We start from the raw sequence: 21,767 nt of genomic DNA, 5'->3' as shown, positions 1-21,767 counted from the left end.
CTCCCCTCTGAGCTCAAGACACCAGCACCAGCTGAGGAGCAGCCCCACTCCCCCACCTCGGAAATCTGAGATTCAGCCCACATGCCCCTTCTGCAAGCATCTAACTTTTAATAAGTCCAATACCTTCTCTTTGTTCCCCCAGCCTCAGGGTGGTAACTACTTCCTTCAGGTGCTTCCTCTCCTGAAACCTTTGTGTTCTCCTCCTGCCTTTTCAGTTACCTGGTTGATAATTCTTTATATTAAATTATCTCTGGTTAAACAACTGGTGTGATTTCTATCTCCTGCCTGGACCAGGACTAATTCACCCATGGTTACATCCTAAGCAGCTGCAGTGGGAACTAGAGCCTGTGGCTTCCCAACCTCATCTAACTGCGATGCCAGAGGGGGTGCACCCACCCACCCACAGCCCACATTCTAATCTGGTTTACCTTGGGCAACCGCTGCACAAGCAGGCGCGAGTTCGAATCTAAAGAACATAGTGAAATTTGTGGCAAATGGATCTTAATTGCTGTACAGTCTTGGGGGATGGCTGCAGGGACTCCTTGCTAAACATTTGGATGTTTCTCCTTGCTGACCAGAAGTGAGCCATACGGAAGCATCCTCATCATAGGTTTTCGAGCGAAGATGATTTTGTTATAGTTTGCGGTGGGACTGTCTCTGGAATCTGTATGAACGTGGGTGGGTTCTGGGATAACAGTGGGACCCATGGGCGATACAGAGCAGGTGCCCCACACCGATAACATGGTCTCTGATCTCGTGTCCTTGAACAGCATGTTGCCAGAGGACTTGGATGACTTTTTCCTCTTCAGTTGGATGACACTGAAAGGCTTGTTCTGCCTTAATGTCCGTCGGCTTTCCTCCAGAGCTTGCATGCATTCCAGTTCTCTAGCTTTGCTCTTCTCGATGAGTTTTTTCACAACTGGGGAGGCATATGTGACATAGGCTGGCCAAGGGTTATGTTTTTCCAGCAGATTCAGGGGAAGCCCAATGTTTTCTGTGAGTTCTACCAGCAAAGAGAAATAGAGGCAATTTAGAGACTCACATACCACAACAACTCAATCCTTCCAAGAATTGGAAGGTATTGGAACTACATTTTAAATTTCTCTCTGTCATGCATAGTAGCCCTTCCACTCCTTGTATGCAGTGGGATTAAAATCTCATCCAAAATTGGGAGACAGAATGACATTCCATAGAGTATATTGATTAAAGAACAGCATGACGGCAAAGAGCAGGAACCTGAAGTCAAGCAGGCTTGGTTTCAGATCTTTGTATAACATCAAATTGTTTAACCTCTGAACTTCTATTTTTTTCACCAATAAAAGAATGTTACCATAAGGCTATTGTAAGTATTAAATAAAGTGATATATTCAAAGGTCGTGGAACAGTAGAGCTTAGGGCTTGAAAGCATGGGCTCCACGCATAGACTACTTGAGTTCGAATTCCTTCTCCACCCCCTTAACAGCTGTGAACTGTGAGCAAGTCTCTGGGCTCTTGTAAACTTCAGTTGCCTCGTGTCTAAAACGGTGATTAGAATAAGACCAGCTTCACAGAGCTTTCTTGTGGATTAAAGGAAATAATATGTATAAATCTTTTAGCCCAGTATCTGGCATGTAGTAATCAGTGATTGGTAACTGAATATTTTGGCTTTGTCTCCTTACTTGCGTTATTTCATTAATCCTTGTTACACCTTATAACGAGTATTATCCCCATTTAATAGAGGATGAGACCAAGGCTGACTGGCTTACACAACCAGCAAAGGGTGGGTTTGACCTCAAGTCTAACAGGCTCAATAATCCATAAGCTTTTCACTAGAGCCACTGGCCAGAAGTTTGGGGTGTCTGGGGGTTGAGGGACCTTACTAGGAATTCTCCCCACTAGTTTCCCAAGCAGCCTGTTCCTTTGTGGACACCAAATCATGGCACATCAGTCCTTCCTTCTTCCCTGTGCAGCTTCACTCTGTCCCGCAGAAACGCCTCAGAATGTCTCTCCTGCCGCACTACCTTCCCGTTTCTCAAGTGGTGCGTACGTCCCCTAATCTTACATCTCTGGTCATTTCAGCAGGAATTTGGGAAACAGGGGAATCAAAAGGTTCATCTTGCCATCTCCAACCTGAATTCCATGAAAAACATCATAAATGGGAATAATCAAGAGAAGAGGCAGGTTACACAGCTATTCCCGGGCTGCCTCACGGATGTACAGGGCTGGAGCTCATCTGGGGACAGATCTGTCAGTACAGAGCGTGTTGTGGAAGGTTCCATTTCTTTGTAAGAGCCATGCATTATTCTGCCTGAGGAAGGCAAGATGTGTGACATCACCTCGCATTAGAAAACGCACCTCAGAGCTTCCAAGCACAAACTTGACTGTTCATCCTTGTCTCCTCAAAGCAAATGCAAAATTCAAAGATCTTGCAGGTTATTAGGACATTGGCTGATATCCGGCAGAGGCGAGGCTAAAACTTTCTGGAGCAAAATGAGCAGCAGCCCCCTCCTGTCTCCCCAAGCCCCGCCTCTCTGCCAGGGTAACACACGAGGGGCCACTCCCTCAGCCCCATCTCTTTGCCTTCCCACCCTACATCCTCCAACTTGAGCCAGCCCCGCAGCAGGAGCTCCCATTGTTAAGGCCCCAAGGCCTACCTTCCTCTTTCTTCTTCTTTCTTGCATCAATCCTCTCCATTTTTAGAGAGCCCCTCACATTGGAGGTCCAGATACCTTTGGGAAAATACGCTCGTTAGCCAGGGCCACCACAAAGAGACCTGAGAAGAAAGTGATTAGCAGCCACCCTGGGATCCCAGAGCAAGGGTCTCTGCGTGAGGCTCAGATGACCCCGCCCTCAGAGAAGAGGATGAGCCTTCTGGAGAGCCCAGCACAGGAGGTCACGTCGGTCTCTAGGCCTTCTGCTTTCTGGTCTCCCAGCTTTCAAGGACTGAGTGCTGGGCAGGCCTTGGGGCTATGTGGAGGCTGGCCCATGGGAAAAGGTGAAGAAAGAAACGTCCCCACTTCAAAACTGTGCCGTCTTCTCTACCAGAGTCCAAGAGTGGTCATATTTCTGTGAGTGGGCTGATTTCCTGCTCTCCAAGCTGCACTTCTCAGCCTGGCAGTGGGGAGAGGGGCAGCTGCCAGGAGTCAACTGAAGGGGCCCCAAACACAGGCTGAAATAGGAAAGTCTTAATGCTCTACATGGCCACTCGTGTGAGCAATGAGATGCTCACTGAGGTCTAGTGGTTCTTGCACTTGAGGGTGCATCCACCTGCAAGGCTTGTTAAAACCCAAACTGCCGGGCCCCACCTCCGCAGTTGGTTCAGCAACCAGCCTTCTAAACCAAAGGTGGGGAGGGAAACGCTGAAGATTTGTAAGGTTTTATTATTAACTTCTTAGAGGCAAGAAACAAGTCCAGGAGACCTTTGCAGTTCCTTTCTTATTCTAAGACTGGAAAATGCACATCTGAGAATTTTCGTCCAAGAAGTCATTATTTTGCATGTTCAGTTTCACCATCTCTGTCTCCTTTGAAATTTACAAGTGCCATGGAGCGTTTCCACCATCACCTGCCAATGCCCAGGACCGAAGAGTCTCCAATGGTTTTAACACCTTCCCAGGTGATGCTGGGGCTGTTGGTCGGGAGACGACACTTTGAGAACCATCAGTCTAGGCCAGTGCCCTCAAACTTTGTTGAGCACTAGAATCATCTGGAGAGCTTGTTCAAACACAGACACTGGGTCCCCCCTCCCCAGCCACTCTGATTCAATAGGTCTGTTTGGGGGACCTGAGAATGCGTTTCTAAGTAACTCCCAGGTGCTGCTGCTCGTTTGAGGGCCAGACTCTGAGTAGCCCTGGTTTAGACTAATGGTGCTAAATCTTTCTTTCAGCTGTAACATAGATGAGGGATGGCTTCCTCATGTGTGAAACACTCTCCTGAGAGAAGCAGTTCCAACGTTTCCACCCCTTTTTTCTCCTAATCAAAGAATCATTGTGGAATGAAAGTAAGTGTATTGGCAGGAGCAACCTTAAATTCCACTATATTTGTAAAGTAAATTATTTGTAATGTCAGCATTTTATTATAACACACCTAACAAAGGATAGCATTCTAGAGATTCATTCATACTCTTAAGAAAAAGAAAATAAAAAACTAGTTTTTGTCAAACCTACTCAGATCCAGGTCTTACAAATCCCTCCTGTCAAGTCTTAGGGGCAATCTTTCATAGCAATACATTTTTAGGAGAATTCACAATATTATTTTTCTGAGGCTAGGAAGAAATAATGCTCAAATAGTCCTCTAACCTAGAGACAGCTTCATGTAATAATAACTGTTTAAAAAAGGGAATTGAAGTGTCTTACTTCTCCTCCTGAGACCTACCATAGGATGTCAGAATTTCAGGTCACCCATTCCAAGTCCTTAGTAGAGTATGTCGTCCCAGTGGTCACCCAGCCCGTGCCCACCCACCTCCAATGAAAGAGAGTTCTTCACCTATCTTCCACATGTGTAGAGCTGTTAGAAATGTGTTTGTACTTCTCCCCATAGTACCGTAGGATTAATCAGTCATGTCAGATGGTGGAAAAATGTTTTGAGCTGGTGATATTTGGGGAATTTGGGATAATTCATCCTTGCTTCTAAGTTTCTAGTTAACAAACCCTGAAGTCTCAAAGAAGCCCAGTTATTAGAAAACTCTTTGTTTGAACATGAGTGTGCATTTGTAGGATCCGCCATCTTGCTCAAAGTGTCTCACCATATCTCTGTGGGCTCCTACAGCAGTCTTCCGTCTGACGGGACAATTCTATAGACTGGTAGGTTTTTCTCATACCTGTTGATGCAGGGACTAGGAAACTATAAAACCAAGGGAGGGAATGTTTGAGAGAGCCTCAAAACTCCTGGGGAGGACTTGTTTGTTTGAAAATAAAAAGAGACAAATAGTTGACATTAAGTCTGAAGACAAGCTGTGGGCTCTTAAAATTTCCTTCAACTCTGGCACAAAGGTTCCATTTTATCTGCCCATAAATGAAATGCAAACCAGCAGTCTATGGACAGAAACAGCATTGATGGGAGGGGCACGAGGCACAACATTGAAGTGGTTTTCTTGTTTCTCCTACAGGCACAAAGGCCCATGTTCAATCCACTTAGTTTTCAAGCCCAGCTCCTCCCACCCCCCCATCCAATCTCTTACCCAGTCATTTCCAGAATCTAGTCTGATATGCTGGGTTTGGCTTAAATAAATTCAAAGGAGTGACACTTGCCTGAACCTGACACAAATTTGTGAACTTGATTATAATCCTTAACTTCTTAGGACCTCTGCGATCTCACTGACGAGATGAGGATGAATTCCTGAGCGGCTCCTCTCACAGAGGCATGGTTGTTATAATAAAATGTCTGGAAACCAAAGTGCTTCTAAACCAGCGGTCCCTCGGCTTTGCTGCACATTGGAATTACTGGGGATCTTTTAAAAATTCAAATGCCTGGCTCCCACCCACAACACTGATTTAATTGGATTGGGATGCAACACAGGCATCGGAATTAAAAGCTTGATTCTAATGTGCAGGAAAGTCTGGGAACTGCTCTTCTAGAACCTAAACCAAAAAACACTGAGGATTTATAAGAGATAGTAGACAGGTCCGGGAGATCATTTCAGTCCTTTTGCAGTTCTAAGACATATTTTCATTCAAGAATTCTTCATTACACATATTCAGTACTGCATATCAGTGGCTTTTAAACGTTAAAACGACCACGGAGCATTTCCACCGCCACCTGCCAATACCAGAATTGCCTTAGATCAAAGGAGAACCAGTGCCTTCAAGTACTGAGCTAAGAAAACTGCGTGTGTGGATGGTATTCTCATGCAAAGCTAATCCCACCCTCTGTCCACCACCACAAGCTGCATCCTTATCTGAGGAAATCATCTTGCAAAAGGATTTTGTTGGTTCCAGACAGGATTGATGGGTGAGTGCACTAGCATAAGTCAACACCCCTCAGACTTTTGTCCCACTTAGGCTGTAAAAGTAGTGTCATTTTCATACTCGGGATGGGCAAGACATTATCTTAATTTGGTGTTTCCTAAGCTGTGTTCCATAGAATGCAAGAATCTCTCAAGATGTTAACAGGTGTTAAAGGGAAAAAAACAAAGTCCATGGCAAGGGTCACCCAATAGGGCCACATAGGTTGTTTAATCCAGGGGGCACCATTTACATAGTCTGTCTTGTTGTGCAATATTAATATATTAACAGGAGACCTGTCCTCATCAGGTAAGTTGGAAAAAATGACACGTTAAACAAATTCCTTTAGTGCAGGACTTCTGGAGAGATTATAATAGGTTAACTTGTTCTGTGACTCTCCTAAAGGGAGATCGATATGAAGCCTCCCCGAGTCTCATTTGCAGCAGATTAAAATGCAGCATCCCCTAATCTCGTTTGACCAGGAAACCATTCGCTCACTCATTCATTCATTCATTCATTCATTGTTTAGGGCAGCTCGTGGAACAAGCCAATGTGAGGGCCTAGCGCTCCACTGGAGTCCAGACTGCCTGTTTCCCTCTCTTCCGCCTCTTTCCTCTCTTCTCTGCTCCAATCTGCAGGCATCTTGTCTTGCTTGTGTCTCATCTCTCACTTTTCTCCCTGAGCCAAACCTCAGAGTCTTGTCTGGCCCCAGGAGGAGAGCTACATTTTCCCAAACAGGAGCTGATGCATGCAATCCTCCTCAACCTCCCGTTTCCTCCCCTGCCCTGCCCTGCCCTCTGGCTGGTCCTCATTTATTTTTGGCTGAAGAGGAAGCTGCCATTCAGGCCAGAAGTGTTTTGGAAGGTTTATCTCTAAGATCTGGAGAACCATTCCGGCCTTGCATCAATTTGGTGCAGTGCATGGTTTGCGTGCAGATCTCCATCCCGAGTGGCCTACCCCGGAGACCCACAGAGACCCCAATCTTTCAGGTCAAGTGCATGCTCTGACCCCCTGCATTTCAGAGCTGGGGACATACAGTGCACACCCGACAGACTTCCCGTTAACCCTGCCTCCTCATGACTCTCTCCACCTCTTTACCCTGCCCCTATCCCATGGATGCTATGGAAACTCTTGCCATATCCCCACCTCTCCCTAATGGGCTCTAGGGGGCTGCACACAAGGTAATGGTTTGATGTGCCTTTAGTGACACTGATACTGGGGAGCATGGGGAGTCCTAGAATGGTTAAGACAGGGAAGAGTCGGGGGGGAGGGGCAAGTTGGTTTTGGGAGAGAGGAGGCATTCTTTCCCCCTCTCCCTATGCAACAATATGCTGGCCACCCTCTCTTCCTCATCACTGCCCCTCCCCAAACACACACCCTCCAAGGAGAGGAGAAGCAAGCCCATTACTGCACTCTGTTAAAAAGTCAAGTTGCATAAGATGGGCAGCTTTGGTAGTAGTAAGCATGTTCTAATATAAACCCTGCCTCTTTCCAGAGAGAAGCAACTATCTCTAGCCACATCTAGGGTGGGGAGGTGGAAGTCTAATCAGAAGCACCCATCTTCTAACACAGACCTGGCAGTATTTATTCACCACTCACAGTGTGGGGGAGGGGGGTATGCTGCTTCTTGGTAATGCTTCTGTACCCTACATATTTTCTCTAATGATTATATGTGTACTTTGAGTGACACAACAGTGGAAACAGAGTTCAAGCATCTATGGCCATGCAACATCAATTCACGCATTCATTCATTCATGCATTCAACAAACCTACACTGAGCTTCAAACACTACACTTCCAAGAGGTGCGGGTCTTGTGCTCACCCAGAACCCATTGTGGATTCCCCACACTTAGCTCTTGCCTTGGGAGTCTACCCTTCTCAATGTCAAGGGTCCACAAAGCAGGTTTGTTTCCCATTCCGATAACAAAACAAATAAGAATAATCCATGTCATCTAAGTCATCAGAAACAAAAGCAAAGAAGTCCCTGTACATAGGTCAAAACAAGTGCCATCAGTCACTCTGCAGATGGGTACTGAGTGTCTCCAGGTACCAGGCACTGCAGTAGCTGATGGGGACACAAAGCAGAATGAGGCAGAGCCCTGGTTCAAGGAGCTCAGAGCCCCATGAGGAGACAGACCACAAGCTTCCTCACTCAGCCCGCGTGGGGAGGGATGTCAAGAAACAGGTTCAAGAAGAGAGGATGGTTGTGCTGAGTCTTGAAGGAGAAGAGGAATGATGAGCAGTGGGCATGGTTTAAATGCCACCCTCAATGTTTTCAAATCCTGAGTGAAGTGTTTCTCTGCTCAGGGTCCACTTTCTTCTTCTAGTAGGCGAATCTTATAGGCTGTTTCCAGATGGAGTATTGCCTGCATATGAACTACAATGTTGAGTTGGCTGAATAAACACTTGACAAATTCACTACAGGGAGAAGCACTGGGTATTGTATACTTATCAGGTATAACTATGAATCTGAATTTTAGATGTATCTGAGGAATACTCTATCATAAATATTAAAATCCCCATTTTAAGATGTCATATGAAGACCCATCAGGCACAAAGTACATGTGGCCATATTATCTGTAGATTGTTTCAAATTTTACAATGAAATTTCCAGAACAAGCCAAACAGACATAATCAGAGGAGAGCTTTCAACCTTTCCTTCTGTGGACATTTTGGGGTAGGTTGTACATTGATAGGCTAGACAGGTAGGAAAGATATGGAGAAACAGGCAACAAGAAATAGCCCTCTAATTTCATATTCAGGAAACCAAACATGAAAGGCTTTAAGCAATTTGTGCTCAGAGACCCTCTCTCCGCCTGACAGCTGGCTCAGGAGCAACGGGATCATGAAAGTATGTGGTCTCACAACGTCTAATCAATCAGAAAAAGGAAGTCCTGCTCCACTGGAACAATGGGGCATTGTGAGCCTAGAGGACACATGGGAGAAACAGGCAGGCATTTCCCAGGACGGGCCTCAAACAACGGGCCAGGCCACCTCCTTTTAAAATGCCCAAAGCAGGAGGAATCCAGGCCAGAGTTTGTTCTGAAGAAATTGACTTGCATTTGAGACTTTGCCTACAAGCAAAGAACGGAAGTAGCTGCCTTCTGTAGGATTCGATTATCCCATCAGCCTGTTGACAGCATGTCCTCAGTGTCACACAGTGCTCCCAGTTCATGCCAGAGTGTGAGAAAATCCATGCCTCACACATTGCAGCCAACTCTTGGGTCACAGATAATGCCAAAATATGATTAAATCAAAACTCCCAATTGTCTGGGGTGAGTTGTCCCCAGTAGACGCACAATCCAAATAAGGCACCCTCCTGAAAATTAAGAGTTTCACTGGACTTTGTCCTTAATGCTCTTCATTCATACCCAGCCATAATTTTAGTTCTAAAACAACTTACAAAATGGAAATTAAGTAAAAGGAAGAGGCAACACTTGGGGATGAAGAAAAGGAAAGAAAGCTTTGTAGATGGATGCTCAGCACTGTTAAAGTTGGAAGTTGGAATGAAGGGCCTAATTTCAATGCTGTGCAAAGACAATTCTACCCAATAAACAGAGTCCCGTACTCCTTCCCACAGGGGCTGGCCCCGACATTCACTAGCAAATTGCAAGGAGGAATTAGAACCAATCACCTTTACTAGAAAAGCAATTCAAGGCGTGTGTCACGTCGACGATGACCAGTTGCATTTTGCTGTATTTGTTTGTATATGCTCTCATAATAGGAATTATATACTATCAACATTATAAAAAGTTTGGGAAATGTTATTTTTCAATCTCATAATCCCATTACCATCACACAACTCTTATCTGTATGTTCTCACCCAGTTCTTACATGGTTATGGTCACAAAATGTATATATCCTTTGAATCCACCATTTTAGCTCTAACCTTATGTTATATTTTCTCATGTTCTTAAATATTCCTCTAATTATTTTAGAGGCTGCTTAGTAATCCATCCAGTGAATGAACCAGGATTAATCATGCCTCCGTTTGGGGATTTGAAGGCGTTTCCAATTTTAGATGGGCAGCATCTTATAAAATGAAGAACTCATTGGCATTCTTCTGCTTTTTATAAATCTCTGTATAGCAAGGTGCTCAGAAAATGCTGGCTGCTGAAGGTTCCAGGCTCCCAAAGGTCTCAGAACTGCCAAAGCCATCCCCCTCTCAATGCTGAGAGGTGAACAGAGTCCTCCCTGCTTCCCTCTGTTCATGGACAAAGAGCAGGCAGGGTATTTGCCACTGTGGTCTCTAGGGTTCCTACCAGCTCCAAGGTCTTGGTGATGAGGCCAGAAACTAAAATAGAATCTATGAGAGACTGCTCCTGGCACCAAAGTGAGACAGACTTCAGGCTGGAGAACTACAGCAAAAGTCCCCACTGCCAGCCTAGTCACAGAAGAGTCAGGGAAGAAGTTAAAAAGAATCAGCTCACTGTGGCCAAGACCATCCACGCACAAGGAAATTGCCCAGAAACACACGCTACACCCTGCAATGCTTTGTGAAGACTGGATGTGCCAGCAAACAAGACCAGTGGGATCAATGAAAACTATTCTCTCAGCTTTCAAGCACGGTGCCTGGAGCTCAAGGCACGGGCACCAAGTGAAGACCACCCAGCAACCCTCTCCAACGCGGAGGTGTAAAATACTCCAGCCAACTGTCAAGACATGCATGATTGCTGAGGGAACCAAAGAACCATGAAAAGCAAACCAATTCACTACAAAAGCACAGAAAGCATGAGCCATTTAGTGAAGAGGCCACCAGTCTCAACTCTCCACCCCAGCCCCCAACTGTCATGAGGCCATTCCAACATTACCACTCCCGATAAAAATCACAGATGCTCGTGTGAGCATCAAGAAATTGTCGAATTTTATCCCATATTTTCTACTGAGAAAGCAAGGAAGAGTGAAAAAGACCCTTCCAAAGTTTGAAAGCGTCCTCCCTAACCCTAACCCTAACCACGAACTTGGGAACATCAATATTTGTTCTCTGAGAAGTGAGTCAATAAAAAGGGGGGATCATTAGCTATTTGACTTGATGAAAAGTGGCTCCTTTTGCTCTTATTCACTCAGCAATCTTCTGAAAATTGATATATGAAATAACTCATGAGCATATGTCCCATTATAAATTATAAGATTGGCATCCTGAATTATTAATCATTTTCCTTTGAGTTTGGTCAAAATTAATCACTTCCCTAAGGCCTTATCACTCTACGTCTTTGGTACCAGTGGCGCCTTGATAATCACCAAAAGATGCTCCTAGGACCCATCTGTCTTCTAAGACTAGATTCTTATTTCCAACTGCTAATTAAACAAGTTCCACTAAGTGTTTTGCCTTTTCCTCAAAACAGTATCTGTTGTCACCCCATACTTCCGTGAACATCTCCTCTGTCTTCACGCCCTGTTTCTGTCGATGACATCACCATCCTTCCCAACTCTCAAAGTAGACACTCAACTCCTCCTTCCCTTTTACACCCCAGATTCAGGCCCCACTCCCCAAATATGTCTTCTGACCTCTATTCTCTTTCTCTCCAGCTCATCCTCCCCAGCCGCAAGAATGATCATTTATAAATATATTCACTCAACAACTATTTACTGAATCTTTATTGTGTGCCATGTACTACACCAGGCATGACATTCTAAGCAGAGAAACCAACTGAGTAAGATCTGATCGTGCCACACTTTCTGTTCAAAACTTATTTACTCCCTACGGCCTATGCAGTAAAATGCACATTCCTTAAAATCTAGTCCCAGAAAAGCTTCCCAGTCTTGGCTCCTATCACCACGACTCTTCCCTGTACACTCTCTCTCCTACACACACACACACACACACAGAGCCATGCACGCACACCCAGCACCCCATCGCTCCCCGCACTCGCCGAGCTCCCGTGCCTCGACTCCTTGGCGAGTCTTGCTGCCTTTGCCCTGAATTCTCTTCCCACTCCCCACTTCTAAGGAACTGCATGTCCTGCAAAACCCAGAGCATAGCTCAGCCACTCAGGGAAACCTTTCCCAACACCCAGGAGGAGAATCTGTCCTTCCACCGTGCTCTCAGAGGAAGGCAAAAATGCATTATGTTGAGAAAACTGGCAGGGATCAAAAGCCCTGAGTGAACTGAAAAAATTGTATTCAAAATCTGAAAAGCTGAGGATAAGCAGCTGAAATTTGGAGATACCCCGACCCCCATGCATCCCTGGGACTTTCTGCCGAGAGTGCTCTCACTAAAGGAAGTGGCCTCTCTCCTGGCCTTCACGACACCACGTCCCCTGCAGGCCTCTCCAGGGAGGGCTGTTTCTCCCTCCATGACCCAGAGGTTTCTGGACCTGGAGGGGTACTTGTCCTCCCTTGCCCCCAGTGCCTTTCTCAAACCATTTTCCTTCCTCCTTCTTTGCAGCTCGTGGCCTCAGTCTATAGCACCCCCGACCCACCTGGTTGTTGACAGGTTCTGACGCCTGGCCTCTGCCCCTCAGTCACTGACAACTTTAGCTCCCAGACGCTGGCTTCCTTTGTGCCATTACTCCTACTATCATCAGTGGTTTCTTCATCATCTCATGAATGATCCATACAAATCTCTAGCCCAATCGTCCTTGATCTACTCACCTCCATTAACCTCACCTTCCTCTCACTCTCCACCACCTGCCCTGTGGTCAGTCCATTGTTCTTATTGTCACCAATAACCACACAACAGCCACAATCTCAACTGTGAGCTCCCCACTCTAACTTTTCCCTCTTCTATCCTTCCAGCTCACCCTCAAAGCAGTTCTCGATCTAGCAATTCCTCTCTTTCAATCCACTCTGGCCTCCCTCTGTCACCCCTTCATGCCCTCGCTCCCTGCTTTATCCTGTTTAGATTCCATGGTCCGTTGTTATAATCCCTCACAAACAACCTTAACCTCCTTATCCTTCTGGCCTATCATATTTGCATGACAAAGTCCTAGTACTAGTACTAGTTAAACCCAACCTTTGGGCTCTTCCAGGTGCCTCCAATTCAGCAACTAAACATATGGGAGAGAAAAACAATTGTGCTGACTGGTCTCACATGAAATGCCATGTACTATGTACTGGGCATAGTCTAAGCACCTAACCTATATTAACTAATTGAATCCTCAAAAAATCTTGTGCGTTAGAAACTATATTATCCCCATCCTACAAGCAAGGAAACTAAAGCCCATAGGAATGCCCAGTAGCTTGTCTAAGGTCACACAACCATGGAGGGACAAACCAGGATTTGCACTCAGGCTGTCTAGGTGCAGAATCCTTTTGTTTAACATTCCGCACTCTTGCTCCTCTATCCCAAAGTCAGTCAACATAGCTAGCCCATCCTACTCTCCCCCCTGTCCAAGTCTTTTCGCTTTCCCACTCCCCAGACAACTACCTCAAACCTCCTCATCTCCTCCTTCTCCCTCTCACTCTTGGCTGATGTCCTTGTCTCAACCTCCTTCAGGAAAAATCTGAGAATCCATCAGGAACTCCCTTGTCTCCCCACCATCACACCTATCAACTACTGCTGTGCACGCTGACTTCCCTCCCACTATGATGGATGAAGTGTTCCTATTCTTATCAAAGAACACCTCTCCCCTTGTACTCCAGGGCCCTCCCCTCTTACCTTCCAAGATGCAATGGTCATGGATAGAACAGAACACTCTCATGTTCTTGAAACATTTTCCTACTTGGCTTCCGTGACACCACACAGACCTGTTTTGCTCCCATTGTCACTTGCCACTCTCCTTCTCAATCTCCATTGATGATTTCTGGGCTCCCTTCTCTTTTTTATCTCCCAATGTCCCCAAGGTAACATCAGTTCTGTGGCTTTACATCTCATCTACTTGCCAAATCTTAACTCTAGCCTGACTCCTTCCCCAAGGTCCAAACTTGTATATTCAGCTGCCATCTTTAATCTTTACTTGAGTGTCTAATAGGATCTCAAAGTTTTCATGGCTTAAACAGAAATCTTGACCTTACTCCCTAAAATGTTCGTCTCTGGTCTTTTCCATCTCAAAGAGAGGCATCAACATTCACCAAATTGCCCAATTCAAAAATCTAAGTGTTATCTTTGATTCCTCTTACTTCTTCACTTAGAATACCCAATCCATTATCCTCTCCCCACCACCCTCTGCCACTATTGAACTTTGCTACGTCTCCATCTTCACCCAAGACATCAACACCTATTCGCTGGACTCCTGAATACCTGCTAACTCGTCTCCCTGCTTCCACTCTTGTTCCCTTACAATTCCTTCTCTACAGAGGACCTAGAGTGATCATTTTTAAACATAAATCAGATTAAACCATACCATTGCCAACACTCCCATGGTTCCCACTCCATTGGGGATACAATGCAAATTCCTCCCCTTGACCTACAAAGCTCTCCTCAATCTAGCCCCTGCCTACCCTTCCAGCCTTAGTGCCACTCTCCCCATCACTCACTACACCAGCCACATTGGCCTGCCTTCTCTCCTTCAAACACACCAAGCTTGTTCCCACATTAGGTCCTTCCCCAGTTTCTCCCTCTGCCTGGGATGCACTTTCCCTGATTTTCACATGGATTGTTGCTTCTAATAAGTCAGGATTCAGCCTAAACATAAATTCTTCAGTGAGTTAGGGGACTAGCTAACATAGCCCCAGTCACCAGTCACATCTCCTATTTCAATTCTCTGCCTGGCACTATCCCTGACTGACATTTCTTATGATTTACTCATTTGTTTATTTTCCCTTAACCCACTAGGAGGTCAGTTCCATGAGAGCAGGGATCTCATCCATCACATTCACTGCTCCGTCCCAGGCACTTTGGTCAGAATCACTAGATAAATGGATGTTACTGCAACTTCCCCTGGAATTTTCCCCTAGAATCTCTAAGGACTATTGGAAATCCAAACATCAGAAAGCTACATACTTGTACGGAACACAACAGAAACCATGGACCAGTTGACTTGACAATAGCCACTACCAGAGAAGGTCAAATGGCAAATGTGGGACATTACCCTGATAAATATGACAAACAAATATGGCTCACAGAAGGGCCTGGGTTCAAATCCTAGCTGTCACTTCCTGCTTTTAAGTGGGCAAATCACTTCCCCTCTCTCTCTCTCTGAGCCCTAGGTTTCCCCATCCGTAAAATGGGAATGATATACCTCCCTGGTAGGATTACTCTGAAGACCGAATGAGACACTGCATGTGAAAGCGCCCAGAAAAGAGCAACAATGCCAGCGATTGGAGCCACGACTGTCTAGGATTCAGGCTTCATTGAAGGCCAAGTGAAACCACGTCTAACAGGAAAAGTCCATGGGGCTTAAATGTACCAAATTCCAACTCAAGTCCTACTCCAATTTTCCTCCGAACCTCCATTTCCATTGCCACCTGGTCCAACATGCGCTCTGTCCCTTCCACTCCTACCACACACGGCCAGATCCCACCAGCACTAGACACAGCGCCCGGGGTATCTTCCATCTGTTGTTAGTGGATAGAGTTGCCTTTTTACAAACATATGTTTTCCTCACACAGAATGATTATAAATTCAGCCCCATGGCCCACTCCCTAGTCCCTTTACCTCTCCTTCCAGCACTGCTCCCATGACACTTCTTTGAGGCCAGGCAGCCCTCTGGTGGGCTTACTCACGCCTTCCTCTGTGCCTCATCTAGCATATGCCTCTCTCTCTGTCCCTGAATTGTTTTTCTTAAGGCTCAGAAGTAAGATCGTTAAATTCCAGTCAACGCTTGGCCCACATCTTGTCCACTCTGAGGACTAATTATCATCCCCAAAGACCAGACTGACTTACCACGTTCTGATCTTCTCTTGTCCTCACTCCTCCTGTCTACAAGCTCTCGCAAGTCCTTGATGCAGTTCATCTCACTAGGTTGCTGAGAAACACAGAATGAAGAAGGTAGACTGGCAAATATATAATATAATATAACTAATGCAGATGGTTTGGGGGAAATGGACAGTCCAATATATAGCAATCTGTTGCCTATGAAAATAGCAATTATCAATTCCCCAGAGGTCTTTTGAAATTGGAGAGAAATATTTAGTTACTAGTTTCAAATGAATCCTTCCAGGCACAAATATACACAAGCAGTATGCAGTGAAACGTAACCGCTATCCACATAGAAAATATGTGTGAGTAACACACCAGGAAATCTTGAAGTTCTGACAAAAGGAGTTTTTGTTGGGTCAGAAATCCAACTAAACAACAAGGGCTTTAATGTGTTTCCTTGGCACAGTGGAAGGACGCGTCAAACACTTTTAAAATCTGGGAACGGGCCCCTCGTGGAGTGTGTTGTGTGGATGTCCTCTCCCAGCGAAGCCTGGCCTTGAGGACCCCCCTCCTGCGGCGCTGACAGAGGACCAGCGCTCTCCTTGCCATTCCTGCTTGCGGCTGTGATATCATTGTTCTGCGTTTTAATATCTCAAGAGGGCAAAAGATGAGAGAATTAACCAAAGTTCCTAACGTGGTAAAGCTGCACCTTACACAATTGTTTGGAGTAAAGTATAGCACAGAATTAAGAGCAGGAGTTCAGGACAGGCCAGCTGCTTCTTGGCTGTGTAACCAGAAACGAGATACTTAAGCTTCCTCAGTCTCGCACTCCCATCTGTAAATAGGGACTATGGCAGGAACTAGCATTGGATTGTCATGAGGATTTTTGTCATGAGACAATTCGCATAAAGCATTGAGCACAGGGCCTCGGAACATGAGCCTGTTGGTTGGACTGTTATCATCCGCCTTAATATGCAGGACTGTGACGTCTTTCACAATGCCAAAACAACGTGGTTCAATTTTCAGGCTGGAGAAATTAGTCACAAAATGAATCTCACCACAAATGAGTCAATAAGTTGAACAGCAGGGGAGAGACTGGAGCAGTAGGAGATCAGAAGAGGGGCTCAGGGGACCTTCCAACACAAATGCTGCCACACGGCTATCTCTACATCTCACCCATTCCATCCCATCCGCCCACCTTTCAGGTCCCAACAACCCTGCTTATACTACTTGTACCATCTGCTACCAAAAGAGCACCCCCTGGATAGTATCTCTGATCCTGGGCAGGTCTGAGGCATCCATGTCCACTCGTAGCCACATATGTGTTCACATGCACATATGCACACATAGCCCTGAGTGGGACCACATACTCACCAGGATAAGAAAGAGTCTATGAACCACATAGTTACACACATGAGCATGTGCACACACGCATATACACAAGCACACAAACACACACCCTGTGTAACTCTCCAAGGTCACCAGTTATGTCTACTGCGCAACCTCCAGCTTTGACATCCCCCATCCCAGCTGAATCCTATTTCTCTTCCCAGGTCACTGCAGCCCTGGTCTGGAATGACTTAATGAGCAAAATCGGGCCAAGAAGTCTCGCCAGATTCCTACTGGGAATAATTTGGAGACTTAGGTATGCAAGCAACATTAAAGGGGACTCAGGGTGGGGCACAGATTTTGGAGTCAGGAGACCTGGTTTCGAAATCCAACTTCACTTGTTCATGTACAATCTTGAGTAAGTCACTTAATCTTTCTGAACCTCACTTCCCTCATATCCAGGATGAGACTCATCCTGCCTCATGGGATGTAATGATGATCCAATGGATTCAGGTAAAATATTTCATGATCCATAAAGATCTTTATAACAGTTGGCTTTTGTTGAAGACCAAGAATCCTGAATTAATGGTATAAATTTCATTCTCTGAATGAAATGGGGGCTCATTTCGGTAAAAAAAAAAAAATTGCTGAATAACTTTGGCACCCAAGGTGAGGACTAGATGAGCTCTAGAGAGAGCAGCTGTGTCATGGAACTTTATTTAGAGAGTGACAGAGACCACAGAGAGGGGGTGGCTCACATAAAGGCTGTCTTAGGCTCCTCTGCTTTCCTTGGAGTGGGGGAGGGATGGGTGAGAGAGTGGAGGTTAAGTCCAGTTAGTTTAGAAACTCAGAATTATTTGTCCCTGAGAAGTCTTCAGAATGCTCTGCCAATGAAGGTCTCCACCTCGCGAGAGGAGTAAGAGTGAGCGTGGAACTCATTCCATCTGCCCTCACAGCCACTGGCCTATCAGAACTGCCAATGGGACATAAGGCCTGTGGCAGGCAGCCTCCAGGATGGGCCCAATGATCCCACCTCCTGGTGTTCACATCCTCATGAACCCCTTCCCTTGAGTATGAGCCGCATCTAGCAACTCATTTCTAACAAATAGAATATGGTAAAAGTGATGGGATGTCACTTCTGAAATTAAGTGAGCTTTGGCTCCCATCGTGAGCACTTGGTCTCTCTCTCTTGCTCTCTCATTCACTCTGAGGGAAGCCAGCTGCCATATTATGAGCTACCCCATGGAGAAGTCACGCGGTAAGGAACTAAGGGAGGTCTCCAGCAAACAGCCAGCAAGGAACCGAGGCCCCTAGTTCAACAGGCTGTGAGGAAGTTACCCTTGCCAATAACCTTGTGAGTGAGCTTGGAAGTGGATCCTCCCACAGCTGAGCCTCCAGATGGGACCACAGCCCCACCCCAAACCGTGAATACACCCTCATGGAGAGACCTCAAGAGAGAGACACACGATTAAGTCACACTCAGATTCACGACCCACAGGACCTGTGAGACAACATGTGTTTGTTTCAAGCAACTAAGTTTTGGGGTAATTTGTTACACAGCAAGAGATCTGATACCAGACACTCACCAGACGTTCCAAGGAAACAGTTCCACCCGTGAGAATGAATAGAGGAGAGCTTCCTACTCTGCCAGCAGTGGGAGCAATTTCACTACATAATTCCTCCTTCCATTACACCCCCTTCTCTAGGGGACAACACAATCTCTACTAGAAGAAGAGAATATATTTAAGTAAAGAATTTATGGCTATAATATATCACAGAAATGAAGCCATCCTCCAACAGCCAATTTGAACAGGGCCATTTTGACACAGCAGACATACTGATGTGTCCACAGGGGTTAGGATTGCAGTGAGGGATGGGGCAAGGAGGGAAGTGGGCTCAGAGATGGTGCGAGGGTGCTTGCCTCGCACATTACTTGAGAGGTACAGAAATTTGAAATTTTAGTGGTTTCTTATTTTTTTTTTAAGACCGAGTGAAAATGTCTTGGCATCAAAATGGCTTTGTGAAAGCAGCCAGATCAAAATGTCAAGTTCTATCATGGGACTATTTTATCCAATGCCGCTTCATAAATACTGTGTGGGCTCCACCTAGGTCCTGAAGTCAGCGGGATTGCCACTAATCTTTCTTTCCTGCTTGTGCATACACGAATACACACACACCCCGTAAAAGGAGTTCAGGAGTAGGTTTCCAGGGTCCGAGTGCAGAGGGTCTAAAACGGTTGCAAGGTTACCATCCGCCCCATGCCCTACTCAGATTTGGGCTGTTCCAATTCAAGAAGCTGCCAGGCACCTGCCCAGAGGCTGGAGCTTCACCAAGGACTCCAAAGACAGCAAGTCAGCGTCGGTCCCATGGGAGTTCCCCTGACTTGCTTACCATCCCAGGATACAAGAATGAAGATACTGTTTATTGTGCACAGTGGAAGGACAGAGCACCTTTATCTTGATCCTATTGATCCTATTAATTGATCCTATTGGTTTCCTGAAGTTCTCTCCATCTTCAAAGCCACTGACTCATCAATATTTAATAAAGAGAAGAATGACTTCCATGGCCCCATGTGGTTGTGTGGTCATCTTCCTCAGCAATAAACAGTGGCAATTGTTTCAGGTTACCACACCCGCAATGGCACAGTTCTGTGAGAGCTAACCAGCTATTTTGGGGACAGGTCTTTCCAGCCCAGCACTCTAGCCCTCTTGCTGCTAGAACTCTCTGTGCCTCAATTTCTTCCTGCGTAAAAATAAGGATTCAGGTCTGCCACTCCCCCGTCTCCCATCCAGCTCTGACCTCCTCGAATCTCTGCGAAACCTTCTCACACAGCAGGCCCCAGCAAGCGGAATGCACTCAAGTTTCCCAATATTGCACCAAATGAATTCCTTATGAGCCCAACTTCTGGGTTTATACCAACAGGAAAAGCACCGCAAGGCCTGGCCTTCAGCACCGCGCTTGTTCTCACTCCTTGCTGCCTTTCCAAACAGAAAAACTGACTTTTGCCCTCTAGGGTGGGAAATGCGAAAGGCACAGTTCAAAGCTCAGAGTTGAGACCACAGCAAACCCCTCCTGGAGCCGAGCCCCTGGAGCCCGTGCCGACAGCCTTTCCATCCACCCGGTGGAAATTCTAGCTGCAGAAGGTGCCCGGCCGGACCTCGCTTTCGCTCCCCTGCCAACTGCCGTAAACCTGTTTCTGTCCCGTTGGAGTTGCAACATGGAGCCAGAAATCTGGAAGAATTTAACACCCAGTCGGTTCAGACACAGGAAAACATTGTTCAAAGTAAACACTGGAATCCCTCCCTCATCATCCAGGAATGTGGAGCTGGCGGGGTTGAGATCAGCAGCTTTTCAGAAAAGCCTTTGCTCCGGGTCCCTGCGCGCGGCTGCAGCCGGGGAGGGCCGGAGGGGCTCCGGAGCCCTTTTCGGCTAAGACATGATGCAGGCTGGGCGGTGAGCACCCAGCCATCTCTACTCTGCGCTGCCCAGCCTCGGCCCTGCACGCACAGGCCCCGCGCTCCCCCTGCACTTGGGAAAGGCCGAAGGAGGTGAGGTGCCCTGGAGAGACTGAAGGGGCTCAGGATGCCCTGGGACTTGCCACTTCCTTTGCCCGTGGCAGGCTGTGAAAGAGTCACTCTTCCTCGAGGAAGAAAGAAAGCTCTGTGCGCCGGGCGAGGGGGCAGGGCCTCGAACCAGATGGGATGTGGCCGCCAGCCTTCATTTCCCTCTGACGAGACTTAACTAATTCCATCTCTCAAAAGCCATGAGCCAGGTCCCCGCCCCGTTTCCTCTGGCCCTGGGGAGTGGAGAGGAAGGACTGGCTTTACCCAGGGGCAACATAATGCATCCCAGGAAGACGTTACATGTTAAATCATTTGTGTCACTGTGTTCCTCTGCCTAAAATTCTGCCTAAATTCCACCCACGAACCTGCAGTCCCGAACGGAATTATGAAAATGTTTCTGACAGTCAAAACGTCAAAGAAAACCTACAAGTTAGGCAGGGTTCAAGGAGAAGAATGCAGAGTCCAAAGATGGCTGCCTGCTGCCAGGTGGGAGAGTCCTGCGGTGGGGCTCCCGGGAGTGTACGGGCAGCAACAAAATCAGGTGACAGCATGTCTCTCCCTGACCCTCACCACAGCACTCACCCCATTCCTCAGCCCGGAGGGCTCCACACAAGGCTTACTTAACCCAGTCATTTCTATGGGAGTTTATTGAGTGTCTCCTGCTGAGCCAGGCACGCCAGGAGGACACCGGCCCTGCTTTCAGGGAGCATCGGTGTAATCCAGACCAGAGCTTGTCCAGGTGGTCCTGGAACCAGCAGCAGCAGCAGCAGGATCTGGGAGCCTGTGAGAAGGGCGATCCCCTCCCAACCCCAGGCCCACTGCATCAGAAGCTCTGGGAGGAGCCCAGGGGCCTATAGCTCAGCAAGCCTCCAGGTGTTTCTTATGCCAAGGAAGCCTGCGAACCACCAACCTAATCTGTCCCCACCTTACTGGATAATAGAGAGAAGCTGAAAGGTTAATGGTTTGCTTCAGGGAAGTCGCAGAAATGGCGTGAGTGTTAATATGCTCCTAGATTCAAAACAGCTGTGCCAAGCTGTGGCGTCATTGGAAAACTTTGATTCCAGTTGCAGAAACACATTTTCCACCTCAGTTTGGTCACCCTTTACTCATGGTGTCTAAAACTTTATTTTGAAGAAGAGGCAGGAACCATTTCTTCACTCAGTAACAGGTGGAATTTCTTTGAACCAGCAGCAACCACCCCAACTGAGTGGCTTG

The 21,767-nt window shown here is 46.6% G+C and overlaps 1 protein-coding gene across 2 annotated transcripts in view; it reads right to left on the bottom strand.

The window, feature by feature from the left end:
- Nucleotides 1-460: 460 nt before the first annotated feature.
- Nucleotides 461-21,767, bottom strand: part of CDRT4 (CMT1A duplicated region transcript 4) — a 37,554-nt gene continuing 16,247 nt past the window's right edge. Inside the window, exons 2-4 of one of the 2 annotated variants that reach the window (XM_046676907.1) lie at nucleotides 15,685-15,766; nucleotides 2,634-2,708; nucleotides 461-1,003 (exon numbers count right to left, since the gene is read on the bottom strand). In XM_046676907.1, coding sequence (XP_046532863.1) covers nucleotides 546-1,003; nucleotides 2,634-2,708; nucleotides 15,685-15,754 — 603 coding nt within the window. In that variant the 5' untranslated portion in view covers nucleotides 15,755-15,766 and the 3' untranslated portion in view covers nucleotides 461-545. The remainder of the gene's footprint in view (nucleotides 1,004-2,633; nucleotides 2,709-15,684; nucleotides 15,767-21,767) is intronic. The other variant, XM_046676908.1, reaches the window with a different exon arrangement.

The sequence above is a fragment of the Equus quagga genome, chromosome 11 (assembly GCF_021613505.1).
Source record: "Equus quagga isolate Etosha38 chromosome 11, UCLA_HA_Equagga_1.0, whole genome shotgun sequence".
NCBI classification, from domain to species: domain Eukaryota; kingdom Metazoa; phylum Chordata; class Mammalia; order Perissodactyla; family Equidae; genus Equus; species Equus quagga.
The sequence above is the reverse complement of the archived record's forward strand: the minus strand, read 5'-3'. Positions and strand labels throughout refer to the sequence as shown.